This window comes from Pectinophora gossypiella, chromosome 14 (genome assembly GCF_024362695.1).
Source record: "Pectinophora gossypiella chromosome 14, ilPecGoss1.1, whole genome shotgun sequence".
Taxonomy (NCBI): Eukaryota; Metazoa; Arthropoda; class Insecta; order Lepidoptera; family Gelechiidae; genus Pectinophora; species Pectinophora gossypiella.
The window spans coordinates 4,245,947-4,261,607 of NC_065417.1; the positions used below are offsets into that span (position 1 = coordinate 4,245,947).

At 36.7% G+C, this 15,661-nt stretch overlaps 2 protein-coding genes across 4 annotated transcripts in view; one reads left to right on the forward strand and one right to left on the reverse strand.

Moving 5' to 3' along the window:
• LOC126372549 (15-hydroxyprostaglandin dehydrogenase [NAD(+)]-like) overlaps positions 1-15,661 on the forward strand; it is a 349,480-nt gene that overhangs the window by 298,725 nt on the left and 35,094 nt on the right. The gene's annotated exons all lie outside the window — the stretch shown is intronic.
• LOC126372482 (cyclin-dependent kinase 14) overlaps positions 1-15,661 on the reverse strand; it is a 77,718-nt gene that overhangs the window by 33,671 nt on the left and 28,386 nt on the right. For all 3 annotated transcript variants that reach the window (XM_050018275.1, XM_050018277.1, XM_050018276.1), the window contains exon 2: positions 13,318-13,404. In XM_050018275.1, the coding sequence (XP_049874232.1) occupies positions 13,318-13,404 (87 nt within the window). The remainder of the gene's footprint in view (positions 1-13,317; positions 13,405-15,661) is intronic.

Here is a 15,661-nt window from a genome sequence, read left to right on the forward strand (position 1 = left end):
TTTATATTGCTTTGCAAGCGACACCGCGTCGTGGATCATTAATGAGTTCCTTTAAAAGATGACAACTGAAGCTTCAAGGGTTCAAACCTCTCAAATTGATATAACTCCTGCAAGTGACGCTTAAGAAGTTTTAAATTCAGTAGACTTCAAATGGCCAAGGGTAATCACTGAACTTTTAAAGGGACAGAATGCAAATGACCGAAATCTGCAATTAAATTAAGCCCCCATTCAGTCGGCCCGTAATGAAAACATTAACGTATCATGAAGATTGATGGTAAGACTTTAAAGGCGATTAAAAAAAAATCTTCAACTTCAGCTTTCCGTTTTTTAATGAGTGAACACCTTTAGCATCATAATTGATTCATAGCAATATTAATGGATTTCCAAAACAAGTTCATCAAACGCAATGGGATTAACCTTTTTCAGGAAGCGAAATATAAATTACGAGATATGGTATACAAAATTTATCTCCGGATTCAATTTTGTCGCGAGCGGTTCGTTTTGGCAGGTTAATTTATTGAATTTGCATCAATGAATACAACGGAATGGTGGACCGCAGAATAACATTTTATACGTGTATTTTATCGGAATAATTGGATTTTATGATGATATAACAAAGTGGATTTACTGCAGCATCACAGGCAAAACGACGACAAGTTTTTATGGCTATTGGTTCGCGTTTGACCATAATATCACCTGTTAGTACACTTTTGAGCCTATTCACTGTAGTCATAAAAACTCCAAGATAATATCCTCATAAGACCCGGTTTTTCAGACACATAGTTAAACAATGGATATTTAATTACTAAAAAAAGACATTGGGCCTAACGACTACATAATGTTTTGGAAACAGAAGTCTGCGGCAACCCGTTCCAGTCCTTTGCTGTTAATTGCAAGCCTTTATCAATTGCTTTATATTCTGTGACAATTTGCCAACTAATTTGCATGTAGTAGACGCTCCCGCTGCTCAACCCGTCCCCGGCGTATTGCAAGACAGGATATGAAGTGACAACTGGCGCCTCGGGGCACCAAACTTTAATTGACTGCACCCCCATATTCAACGCAGAAGCGACAGAGCGTTCAAATTGCTACTTCCTATAAACACTCGTTGCTCATATTTTAATACATACGTAATGCTTTATATTGGTTAAGTAAGTATAAGTTAACTTGTCACGGGAAATTGAGAACCTTCTTTCTTAAATCCATTAAAAAGTAAGAAATTGCAGGCCATTACTCTCAGAATCCCTGAAATACAGAATATTCCAAATTTCTCGGATTGATTTAACCTAGATCCCACATAAGACTGAGCTACACGTGGACACGTGTTTAGCACTTATTTACATCGGATTATCCGCACGATTTAACAGGTCTCCGCGTCAAACGAGCAAATTAAGTGCACAGTGCACACTAATTTATTATACATGCCCGCCCGGCTTCATGCTTCCCAAAAAAGAGAAGCTGCCATCTGCCGCTCAAGGAGATTACCCACGCCAGCTTTCTCCAAGAAATATATTCATCATTCCAGCAGCAAGCCTCTTAATTTGTAATTGTAATCATTTACCGTGAACCTTACTTAAAGTCAGGCAAGACACATAAACTTTTTAAGACTTAATTTCGAGGCATGCGTGGAATTTATTCGAGTCAAAGCAGGAGAGTCGTGGAATAATTTTCAAGTAAAATCTGACCTGCCGTGATTCTGAAGACAATCCGGAATAAATTACGAGGCCCTACTTTTGTTTCAACCGTTCACATGCAGCTGCTGGCTGGGAGCGGAATTTCTAAAGCACTATTTCATGTAGACAAAGTGTGGCGACAACCGGTGCCCCGGGGCGCCCGGGCTTAATTGAGACGCGGTTGAGCATTCATGCCTCGAAAAGTCGCAACTCACGTGAAATAATTCAGCGCACACAATTTCACCAACCACATACCTTCCATTACTGTGTACTTGTGCTTAAAAGACGACCTCACCGACCGGAAAGTTCCGAGGAATAAGCCATAAGAGTCAGATTAGGTTGTTAAAACATGATTGTTCACACAAACGATAATTCGTGCAAACATCCAGTGAATTCAGAGTAAATACAGTCGTAAAACAATGGTTATTGGTTTTTTCCGGGTGGGATTAGAGGAGAGTAAGCTAGGAGCACGTGCGCGAGCGACCGCGATAAGGGTCCCCTTATAAGCGCAGTCGCGGAGAACAATGAGTGCAAAAGTTAGCGTGTGCACGTACGGTTCCGTAGTTCGTCTAGATGTAATCAGATACCGCGGCTTTGTTTCCGTGTTTCCACACTTCGGTCGATTCCGGCAGAGAAACTATTTATCGCGGTAAATGATCAATCTCAATTTCTCGCGTCAGTTTGACAAAGGAAGACAATTTGTCAGCCGGAATTGCATTTGCGTGAGGGAGTTTGGGAGATTGCTGCATACTCGTCAAGAGATTGCGCGTCCGAGGCGTTTTGAATTATTTAGGCCAGACTTCGCACCGAGGGTTGTGTAAATTAAAACAACCCTGAGGAAATCTCGAGATAAGTTACTCAAAATAACATTTTGTAATATCAACGTTAATATAAAAATCATTATGAAAAAGCATTCCCATGTGAGTAGTGAACGATAGACAGACAGTTAGAGATATTAAAAAAGATTCTTTATTCTGATACGGAGGATAAGACGAAAAAGATTTGTGGGACTTTTAAAGTCTGTCTGCAGTCTGAGTTCATATAAAGTGAAGATTTGCTCCCGACCGAGAACGACCGACAAAATGACTGCAACAACCGCACGTTGCGGTGTCGAATACGAAGAATGCCAGGCTAACGCAAGCTGCGTCCACGCTATTGCTTTCTTTTCCAGAATCTTTAATCTTACCATCTCGAAACTATTGCAACCTAACGCCAACGTGACTCATAAAATGAAACCACAATAATAAATGAAACTCGAAAACTATTCGACCTCAGGTTATAACACATAACTGAAGTGATTTATGGCCTGATTGTACAAAAGGAATATAGGACTATTTATAAAGTCAATTCAGTTGATTGTTGAGGCGAAATGAGACAAATAAATATAGGAATAGGAATGTTGAAAATGACTAGGTTATAGCAAGATTGCATCGAACGTATCCTGTTACGGAAATGGATTGCCTTATGGAGGACCTTGGGTCAACGGTAGATTCATAAATAACATCCGAAATACATATTTCATTTTGAAGATAGCTCCGTCGTACGGCACTGTGAACCAACTGTATTATTATCTTACGTATATATTCAAGACCTACGTATAAGGAAGTAAGGAAAAATAATCTAAGCAATTAATATACATTCCACGATGAAAACAGTTTAGTTAATTACTGTAAAAAGCTAAGAGAAGAAACAGAAAAAGCTTTTCATTAGACGAACGAATATGACCCATTTATTTGCAACTTCAAGAAAAGGCAAAAGAAGTAAGAAATGAATATTAATGTTTTGTCTCATTAGTGAGCCGACTGATAGAAACGAAATGAATGCAGACGGATATTTAAGAAGCAACTCAAGACATTGTTATCGATTTATTTCGTAACGCACTTCTTTTGCAAGGTAAATGTCGTTGACCTTATCTTGAAAATGTTTGAGACCGGATTTCGATATTCATTCACTGAGGAAAGTGGATTGTGAAATGTGAGTAGGGTTAGACACGCGTCACAACGTCACGAACGAAACTCCTTGTATCGGGTCAAAAATTTGCTAATTCATCCGAATTTCCAGTCTATCGATCTTCAAGGGCTGACCTTAGTAGAAATAGCAGACCTTGCTTGACCGAGGCTTCGTCTGAATAAGCCTTTCGTTTCGCGTGTATATCTGTATCGGGGTGGGGATTGTTCGCAATTTTGGGATGCCTGTGTCAAAGTTGACGAGGGTCCGATCGACGCCCTCGCGGTCAGCACTGCTTTCGACAATGGCGGCTTATCGACGGCTTTGCGGCTGGATCACATTCACCCGCCCCAAACTTGCACGTGTACCTGTAGCGCCTACTCCATTGTTTGATCACAATATCGCACTACAGTTGACAGATTGGATTTGCAAAGGATCAATCTTTGTTGTTACCAGAGCTCGATTTCAAATAACCTATTTTCGAACGGAAATTGACGCTCAGGCTCATAATCTTTAGACTGATTAAGTTATTTCAACATGGAGCGTAATAGGAAAAGCTGTACTTAGCTGATGTAATGATTAATTTCCTTTGCAAGCGCTTCTATAACGGGTTTTCGCTAACTGAATTCTGGGTAGTACAATATTGTCGCGGGGTAAGGCGTTGTTAGTAAATGTTAACGAAATTAGCGTCAGCTTTTGCTGGCTCTGCGGCATCACAATTGGGTGACACAAAAAGGCACGGAGCGACATTTTGCGCGCCACTTTCCCCGTCAGTGGCGATATAGGTCAGGCCAACACCTAGTCTAGACTATATCTGTTCAGACCGGAGAGATTGCGCGCTAATGGCTCCAAGACTTAAAATATCCCAACGAAATTAGAATATACTTTCACTTTTTATCTTAAGGCGAAGTAGTTAACTTGTTCAACATTCCTAAGCGGGTGCTTAACATAAAATCGTTAAAGAAGGAGAACAGATTCAGTAAATTAAATGTAAACAATTAATTTCTACTTTGTAACAAACGTGAACAGTTAATTAGTTCCTGGAATGAAAGATAATATTTAATATAGTAAACTGGATAAAATTAATGTTTATATTCAAATGAAAAGCTTTGAATTAATTGGAGATCCCGAGGGCTAAATTGAAATTAGTAATTTAAGTACTGAAAGTAAAATATGGTTTAAAATCTAAATGATTGTCAAACTCAGATGCACGACAATAGCGCAGTACAGTTTCGAGCTACAAATCACTTTCCCGTAACAAATGGCTCAGGTCAGCAACCACCTGACTATGAATAATGGGGATACAAGGAAAGATACGGAGACCACGAACAAGACTAAAACTTTCTATTTGACTCCAATACTCACCCCTCGTATCGAGAAACATATTCAAATAACACAGCAAGTAATACATCGGCTTTGAAAAATCGCTACCAAAATACACTTCCGACAAATCTCTTTGAAAATAAAATCCCATACATGGTAAATCCGCATCGAAACGTAAATTCTGTTCCAATTGGTATATTTTCTTCCCCTATAAAATTTATTTCGCAGCACAATCGTGAATGTATGTACCCTCAAGAATCCTTTCAGAATTGGGTACACTCGACTTGACAATGTAAGAGGTTTCTATCGAGATAAAGCATTGATAAACAGAGAGAGAGAGTAAATAATGAATTCAGATTGACTGAAATATATTCTGTACTATTTGTAACGACCGTGACGAACGGAGACTTGAGAAGCCGAAAATAAATTCATTGAAAATTAATTACATTATCAAAGACGATCCAAAACGTTGTTTCAATTAACAGGAGCTAAATATAGTCGTTGAATTTCCATAGACTAGATATGGGATAACACATAATTGTCACATTATCATCTAAAATGTATACGTTATATTCACTTCACTTCAATTACGTAATCTCAAAGAGACATTAAGGGCATAAACCTCAAGCATCTTGTCGCAATACCAAAATCCATTACTTAATGTAGCCGACCTATTTCCCGAAAGGGAGGGCAGGCGACCGAAATCGTAGGGATAAGGTTAAACTGCACACAAACGCCCCTCAGAAAGCTATAAACACCAGCTACTGAAGGCTTATCTAAACAAGTATACGTCTTTGTGTGAACATTGGATGCTAAATTTATATTAGCTCGTATATGATTACTACAGAGTTATAAAATACGATTGGGGATGAGGAACTATTTAAAAAGACGATTCCTTTTAAATAGAAAACGTAGGCAACCATGAAGTGTATTGACCGGTATCGATTCCCAGAAAGGTCACGTTAGACTTTGCCTCGATATTACCGTATCGTGTGAATATTTGTGTATCACAAAATACACGCTCTATTGACTCGGAAACGTCCTTTCGAAAAAATCATTTACGGATAAAGCTGACAACAGTTAGATATGTCATGCAAAAGATGAAATGTTGTAAACATTAAAGCGAGAAATGTATAGCGAAAAAGTTATATCGAAAATGTGCAGCATAAACTGGATTGACACAATTTCGTAGGAAGACAGTTAACGTAATGACGTATAAAAATGATGTCAACAAACTTTCTCGAGGGGAGGGCGCGGAAGGAGTCAGGGACAGTCATTAACCCGCAGTTAAACAATTCAGGCCAAACAATCATCTTGATGATGGGAGACAGTTTAAACAAACGGCTCGATATGGCCCCACCAGACATGTGTACAGTGACTCACTCGTCGGTTCATCGGTGTCACTGCGGCCAGTGCTCGACACGTTAATTTAAAACTGTGCAACTTCGTCTGCGAAGTTTAATTTAGTTCAACCGAGCGTCATACCTGAGAATAATTGCTGCGAACTCTACCCCGCGCATGTCATGCATAGATATTACGTTATAATCAACATGTTTGTATTTAGTGGTACTAAATATAATTCTAATAGGAGCTAATTTTGAATGATTCTTGATGAAGTGCCAAACGATGTATCGCGAAAAGCAAGAGTGAAAACAATAAAAGAGTTCAATGAACCAAATAATGACAAGTAATAGCGCCTGTTTACGACTAAGGAGACAGATATAATTTATGCAAAATGATTCAATGAATAAATCAAGCAGAGATAAGAGCAATACAAGTTTAATAAGTTATGAACGCAATAAATTCCTACAACTATCATTCAGGCCTGCGGCAGTCAATAGCTAATCATAAGGCAAGTGATCATGTGAATGCATAATGGCTAATAGATTTATATCTAGCGTAAATACGAACCAAAGCTTAGAGCAAAAACATCCTATAGTAATGATACTACTTTAAACATAACTTATATCAGTATGATAAATCATGCAAACGCATTAGAAGCTTTTAGAATTCTCGACCGAAAGGTAATCGTAAAATTAAGGCATAAATAATAAATTATGTACTTAGAAAATAATGTTTATGTTCTGGACATCAGTCATCAGTGTTTGGAGAGTAGTAAGTGCATCGACCCTACGCACGACATTACAAGGTGCTTACGTAATTGTCCGAGAGTGGAGCAACAGACAATTGAAGCAATAAAAACGAAAACATTCTTAAGTGGGTAGGATCCAGTACTAATGCATATGTTCGTACGAGAAATTTTAGAGCCGTAAATAACAAGTTATGTACGTTTGAGTAACGATTATGAAAACTTGTTTTATGGTGTAAACTTGAAGATATGTTTTCGCTATCGTGTAGATACCAATGCTATAAAGCGTTAAAACCACTTGTAAAAAGTCGACGCCTTTAGTATTTCAGTAGGAAGACAATAGGGCAGGTCGACAAAAGACCATTCGTCCAGAGTTCATGGCTGTGATGCAGAAAAACAATACAATGTTCCTATGCAGCCGAGTGACTCAACATACAGACACAATGTGACATAATAACGAAAAGTTAGAATTTTTCTTTTAAATATACAGCTCAGCATTGTAAACTAACATTTAATGGAATTAAAACATGTTCCGAGTGAGACTCAAATGGCCGAGATGAACGTTATAGAGCTAAGGAAGCGTATAATGTTACAAATCGCCACATATAGATGAAACACGATATTTTCCTTTACATGACGTGAAATGTTACAGGAGTCAGGACTTTGGTATAGTCGAGTGCTATTTAACGACGAGACACGTAGGGCAAGTAGGACAAATAACTATTATCTGGGCCCGCGCGGAAGTCTGCTATCAATCAACGGCCAGATAATGGTGACGTTGAACCTCTATGATGTGTGGTGGAAGAGACTTCACCAAGTGTGAGGTGAACGTCATTATTTGTAGCGTATTAACGGTGCTGTGTACGTCATTACACTTGTCAGTAAATTGTGGAAGCGATTAACATTTAATCAAAGCGCTGATGTATATGTATAATGATCAGGCAATAAGGAGTCGACAGAAGGTGCCATAAACGGAGACAAGAGTATGTATTATGGCACTGCTGAGTCACGGCTTGAAGGTCGCTCCCACTCGGCTGCTCGCCTGGTACTTCCGTCGCGGTTACTCATTGTTTTGCATTAATTTTATGTTTTTGAATGTAATTTCCTACAATTTATAGTCAAGTACGAGAAGTTTTATATCCCTGGCATTTTATTTGGTTGACTTCTACATAATGACAGCCTTTTGACGATAACAATGGTCATCGTGACGCGATCAAACCTTATGTAACATAACAATCGTGAGTGTATGAGCTGTTACTAAATCATTTAAATTTACTACCTGCTGATCTATGGTCGCTCTGTGACTATTAAAATTTAGTTAACGATTCTCATGCATTGACATTGCTATAAATTGATCTACTTAGTTTTTACTCATACTCAAACTAGAAACCAAACAAACACCAACAAAATCTTAACTTTATTGCAAACCATACAAATTCACTTCAAAATCCAAGTGCAAAATATGCAGAAACACTCCCTAGGTGCAAGATAATTATTCCACAAGACTGGATGATGAGGTAATTTTTAAAATCTCATAATGTGTTGGGAAGCTGTAGTAAATAATAGATATTAGGCGTAATAAACACCTGTAGTTGGTTAGTAAATGAAGCACTCGTAAACATAGCAGTAATGACTGTGAATAGCTAAGCGATTCATCCGTTCCTAGTAATAGCCTCGTTCGTTAACGTATTGTTTTGCGTTAGATAGACAGGTTAGATAGACAAAAGTTCAAAATAATTTCGGAGTATAGAATCGATACAATTTGTGCCTATAAACATTTTAAGAGCTAATATAAATATTATGTTCCTATAACTTAATTATCGTTTCATCTCGATCATTCTGTCAATAAACAGAAAAATATTTAGATAAAGTATATCAGATTACACTCCAGTCCCGAAGTTCTTAACAAGCCTCTTAAAACTCAGACGTTCAAAGGACAATATATCAAACTCGTATTATGCGTAGTACCGTCTGCTAAACAAAACTCGTAATATTGTAAATCCTAACAGCAACCTCAACAAAGCCTAAGTATTCTCCAACATCTGTCTCCCAACGATTATTTTACGACTTCACCGAGAACCTTCAAGGTCTGATCTCTTCAATGAGAGGCAGAATAGAACGGCTTTGACATCAAAATAAACTGGTACTGTATTGATGCGTAGTACTTGAATAGTCTGAATGGGCTCGCATCCTGTAGCGTCATAGCTTAATCGACCGTATCAGAGTGACTGATAAGGGTCAGCGGGTGCGGCTAATCACCTCACTGCGTTTCTAATCGGTGACTATAATAAGAACGGATTTAGTCATTCAAATAATATCCAAATGAATGAATGCTTAGTTGCACGTAAGCATGAATGAGTCAAATCGTACAAAACACCTCTGTATATTTCATTTGGCTACTAAACAATACACCACCTACATTGTAGTAATTTGGTGTACTTAATAAATAAAAGGCATTTGATAAAGTTACAAGATTTGTAGTTGCTGGAACTTCGAGTACAAAGGTAGTAGTTATTTATAAAGCCACTGGTATAAAAATACTTGAAAGAATTTTGATTAAGAATTTTTTCCTTGTAGCCGGAGAATATACAGAGATGCAAAACGAATAGGAAAAGTTGCGGGAACAATTTATGAACTGGAGATCGCATTGCAAGGAAGCAGCCAGAGAATTTATTTTCGAAAGTGCCACGGCGTACCATAAAGATTTTATCTCAATAGTAACAACACTTTACGTAATGCCATATCGGTGAATCCACGGAGACACTCTACAACAATGGTCGTTTAACGGCCACAAAATTAAAGAAGACATTTTAAAAGATCGTAAACAAGACACCTTGATTTATACGTAGGTATGCTCTCGTTTCAGTAATATATCATGTTCTTTAGCGATTCTCAGCTTATATAAACTCTTGCTTTTTTACAGTACCCCGCAGTCGTATTTCACACGAAGGATAATATCGACATCGAAGACAGTAATTTCATTATACCGACTGGGAAATATTTCCATAAAAGATGCAACGTTATAGGAAAACGCCTTTATAGGAGAGGTGGGTTTGATAAAATATGCCGGTCGCCCACCAAGTTGACTTTTAAGTTACATTTTTACAATAGTTAGTAAACGACGGGTAGCCGTTATAAAGTGATTTAGTGGCACTTTTTTGATGCTGTAAAAATATTAAAATATACAAACTTGGCTTTCACATTTAGGTGAAGTGTTGTGATTCACGGAATAAATGTCACGCTTACGTTAGTTCGTCGTCAAAAGGAAAAATAAATCTCATGAAGATGTTACTAAAGCTTAAGTCAGAGCTGGCAAAACCATCAGAATCACTTACGTCGAAGAAAACACTTTTCCCAAATGAGGAAGAGTATTTCCACCGTATAGATGTACTTGTAGTGGGTTGCTAATGGTTTTATTAGATAGAGACGTGTTTGGGTCCTCTGGGGCGAGTGGCGCCTTCTGGGGGAAATCTTCATCGATTGCGGAAGCGGGGGAAACAACAAAACGTTTTCGGACGGAGAACAGGAAATAGCTATTAAATGATACAAATGGCTCCAATGTAACGCAATACTACACTTCATAGAAATCCAATTTGCGCAAAGCCCGCACTAAACAAAACAAGGTCACGTTATGGAAATAAACATTTGAGGAATAGACTATCTTTCTCAAGTGGGATTTAATTTAGGTACTAAAAATAAAATGTCTTTTTTTCACGTACCAGATGGTAAGACCTTTATTCAGAAAAAATGAATAATCTGTGTATCCTTATCGAAACGATTGCCAACAACACTAAGTTATTCAACAACTGAGTCACACCGCAGGAATTCATTGGATATCGCAAGATTACACGAAGGAAAACAATTTCGCGTACGAAAACAAAAATAAATCGAGCGTTGAACACTCGACGTAACAGGCTCGAATGTAGAGTGCATTAAACCGATTAAAGCTAATCTAATAAGTTGCATGCAAACGACGCTAAAAATACATGCACGCGTGTTTCATAACAACAACAACCTCGGTCTTGCAATATCTGATGATCGATCATGCAGGGCTCCAGTGGTTAAAGGCGCAATCACATTGTTCCATACAATTACGTCTAATAAAGCATTCCTTAAGCTAACGACTTCACTACATCTGGATCTGGACAATAGAAATATGAATTTGTTTTGCAAGTTATTGTTTACTGCTTATTGCATGGTAATCTGAATTGTATCACTTTGTAGATAAATGCAAATTCAAGCAACAGCTGTACTAAAACTAAAACTGTCAATTCCCGCTACACACATTTAGTTCTATCCGTACGACTTAAAATATCATTATCCACGATTTATCGCAGACCACAAACAATATATTGCGTATTTGTTTCATTTGTTATTGACGTTATCTTCACACGGGGTTATCGGTCACAATAATATTTACTCTAATTGAAAATTTTGATAATGTATTTAGTTCATGTGTAATACTACTTTCTTTATCTTCGTTTGCTTTAGCTCTATATTCTGTAACATGTTTTACTTGTATAATTTTATTGAAATGAAGTACAGAACAATGTGAGTACACCTTAGGTATGTCGCATCGAATTACCAGTAGGAACCTGATCCAAGCCTTGTGTACGTAAAGCTAACGTGGGTAGCTGTTTGTACCAACTTACAATATACTACGTCCTACGTGGCCTCCAGATAACCTCACCTACGCTTGTAAACTATATCAACTACGAAAATTACGTGTGCTTTGACCTAATATGTTACATCTTCTCCTCTAGTCCCGTCTTCATAAAAAAAGAAGTCTACATTTAAAGTTACTTTTACTGTTAACTTTACTAGGATCATATTAACTTTCGCCAAATTCGCCATCGCCGGAAACAACTTGAAATTCAATTTAAATCTCTGCTCTACAATATACTTGCTACATCATCATCATCATCAATTTAAGAGCCACGCTCTTGTCGGTGTAGCATTTTCCATTCCAGTCTATCAAAGGCCAATTCCTTGACTTCCCTATAAGACACGACGTTAACCTTTTCTTTAATCTGTTCCATGTAAGCTCTTCTTGGTCTTCCCCTTCCTCTCTTTCCTTCTAGCTTTCCTTCTATGATGTTTTTAATGAATTCGTCGTGTCTTATTAGGTGTCCAATCATCTTGCCTCTTCTGTCCTCAATAATTCTCAGTATTTGTCTCTTTTCCCTTACTCTTACTAGCACTTCCTCATTTGTAACCCTTTCTGTCCAACTTATTCTTTCCATCCTCCTCCAACACCACACACTTGCTACATAGTTGTCAATATTTAGTTTCAGAACTAGAACTATGTAATAAGGATTATAGCCAGGATTTACTAAAGGATTTGGATATAAGTACGAATTTAGCTAAAGTTGGAAATTTCAATGTTCGGAATAAGCCGCTGCAATGCAGAACTATACTGCGCTCGAAATTCAAGATAGAAGATAAGAGGAAACAATCACATTATGTAAAGTATAAAATGAAAGCAAGCGAACTCTCAGAGACATCTACGTAATCCATGTCGGAAACACTGCCCATGGATAAGAAACATTTTAGTAGATGAACTTTGCTATTTCATAATGAGATCAACTTGTCAAGTTGATATTTACAATAAAATTTTTCACAAATGTGCTAAAAGCAAAATTACGTACAAGTGTTAAAATCAATGTAAACCACATAATCATGAAGTGACAATATAGTGCCTAAACAGTCGTGAAGGTAAAATTTAGATCAATCTTATTAGAGGTAAATTTTAATAGTTGCCAAAAACGTCATGTGCAAATATTATTTGTTGTTGTTATTTAAATATATTAAACACAATCACGACATTTTATTGACTTGAACGAATACATATTTTATTAGGTAAATGAACCAAATAGAATACGACGAATTGGAATATTACTGAACAAAACTTGACAACTGTTCACGAGTCAGTAAATCCATAGATTTAGATAGGTAAGGTACATAATTATGGTTCATTCGATTCGAGTCTCTTTAAACCAACACGGTGAAAGAATTCACCAATATATTCTGGATAAGCCGTCTTAGCAAATTATTTGTTGTCCATTTGTTCATATAACACAGAAAAAAATGCCAATTACTAGCATGAATAGTGGACACTTTTCTTTCAGGTAAAGAATGTTATATGACACGGAATAGGTATAGTATTCCAAGAGCCACCTGTGAAAGGTTTGTGGTTTTTCCGGTGGGGTTGTTTTGCTAGATTTTTAAGCATTAATTTGCCTGTATGTTATAGGTATATAAATGGGTTTTATAATGAATACTCACATAGTCTACCGAAACTAAGGGACAGGCGCTTTCTGAGCTTTTGCATTTTGCTCATAGCGCCTCCCCTTTTCTCTCTCATTGTCACGCCTGAGAACAAAGAAAATATATTTTTAGAACATGTAGATAATTATAATAGGCACACATTAAATTATAAATCATGCACATAATTATACTACAATAAAATAAATAGGTTTATACTTCCACATAAGAGCGATACTAAAACACACAAATTCAGTTATATTAATCATAAGTTTCATAACATAAGCTTATGAGTATATTCCCAATTGGGCAAAAAAAAAAGTTTTGCGATATGAGAAAAATCTAATCTCAAGCAAAACTTCGAAAGAATAAAGATACGAGTTGTAGCTGGTAGAAATATAAATATGGCTAATAAACATCCAAAAAAGATTCAACGCATACTAAGTAGATCAGCAAACAAATAACAAAATACCAAATTCATCATCCTCGCTACAGTACACTATCAGCAAAACACCGACATTTTGGTGTCATAGATAGCAGACGTTATTAATAAAACAATATCAAGTCTACGATATAAACTAATAGGTCACCATTTAACCGTAATTATAAATAGGCAATTAGAACGCTTGCTAACTGAAATCATTACAAAGAGTTGCAATCAAGTTTAATGATTAAATAATAGATTAATTGTCACTGAAGGTTTTCTTGTAACAAATTGATTTAAATTGCGAATAATAATTAGACATTGTAGAACGGAAGGTGGTTTGAAATGTACAAAATCAAATTGTAACTATTATAGACAAATAAAATTTTACATATTTATATTTGGATATTTTTTGTGACATTCCTATTTTATATACGCGTAACAGCGTTCACAACGAGAAAGAATAATTAAGATTTGTATACTTCACAATCCATTTTCTTCCGGCTGCGTCAAAAGTAACCATAAAAAAGAATTTAATGCGAAAAATTAAGTGCTAAATGAATTATTTCACACCAACGCAGTTTTATGACAATCGTAAAATGTCGTCGGTTCATCTGTATTGCGTCAGCATAACCCGGTAATGAAACATTTTTTGTGGAATACGCTGGTAATTTGTGAAAACCAAATTATTTTAGTTAACACGGGTAATATCTAAACAATGTGATATTACAAGTAAAAACTTACACCTATAAGGAAGATTGATCAAAAACTTGAACATCCAATCGCAGTCTATAAATTAATATTACATATAGTCCGGAAAACAAGAAGAATTTGTAGCAGTTTTACAAGTAACCCGATTTTCAACAAATTCAGTATTAACAAAACTCTTAAACATGTCGACATCAGAAGATAAACAAATCAATATGATACAAGTTTCAAACATCTTGAATTCAAATCAAATAATCATTTTGCTCATGGAAAAAGGTGCCGCAAAGAGATACTGTTTAAATTATCTTAACTGAATAAGACGATATTCAAAATCATTTCAATATTCCTATCCAAGTACCTACGTACATTATTTACGTGTATATTATTAGCACAATGAGTTAATAAGCCGTCGAGGCTTACTGGCATTACTGGAAGTAACAAGTGTTGCGGTGAGGATGGTAATTAATTACAGGAGTTATAAGTCGCAGTCACGCTAACCCCCGTTGTACCGACGGTAGAATATATAAAAGACATTAGATATGTATACCTAAAAGAAAGCGCCTTTGTATTAAGCTTAGAATAACAATTAGAAGAAAGAAGTAAATCAAATAATTTTTAAGACGCAACTTTCGCTTTCAAGAATTTTCAGATAACTAAACCTATTTTGTCGCGGTTCGGAACCCTAAAAAGACGTCGTCGTCTATAGAGACGAAACATATGTAAGCTTTCACCTACAGTTTCCCCTCTTTTTTGTATTTATTTAGGCTTCTCAAAATATAACAACAGCAGTATACCAATACCGTAACATAGTCTAATACCGTTCGCCTTAACAGGTGATCGCGTGCACGCGAAAATTCAACCTTCTAATTAACTTAGAACCAGTAAGTGATGTATCGAGACCGATATTTTGTTGACTCAAGTAACTCAAGTCGACAGGTTTACATAGAGACAGGAATAGATTCTAACTATTTAAAAGTGGAGATCCTTGGGGGAGGCATAGGGCATAGGCCCAGCAGTGGGCGTCGTACGGCTGATGATGATGATGATTTAAAAGTAAAAAGTAAAATAAAGCCTCCCCACAGCAATAGAATTTATGAGTCAAACACCAAAAAAGGTGTCCAAGCCAATATTGATAATCTAGGTTACGCGAACAAATTGATTTTGTTTGGATGTAGTTGGATATAAAATAACAGAATTTTGGAAGCCGATTTGAACGGATTGGAGCAGATTCAA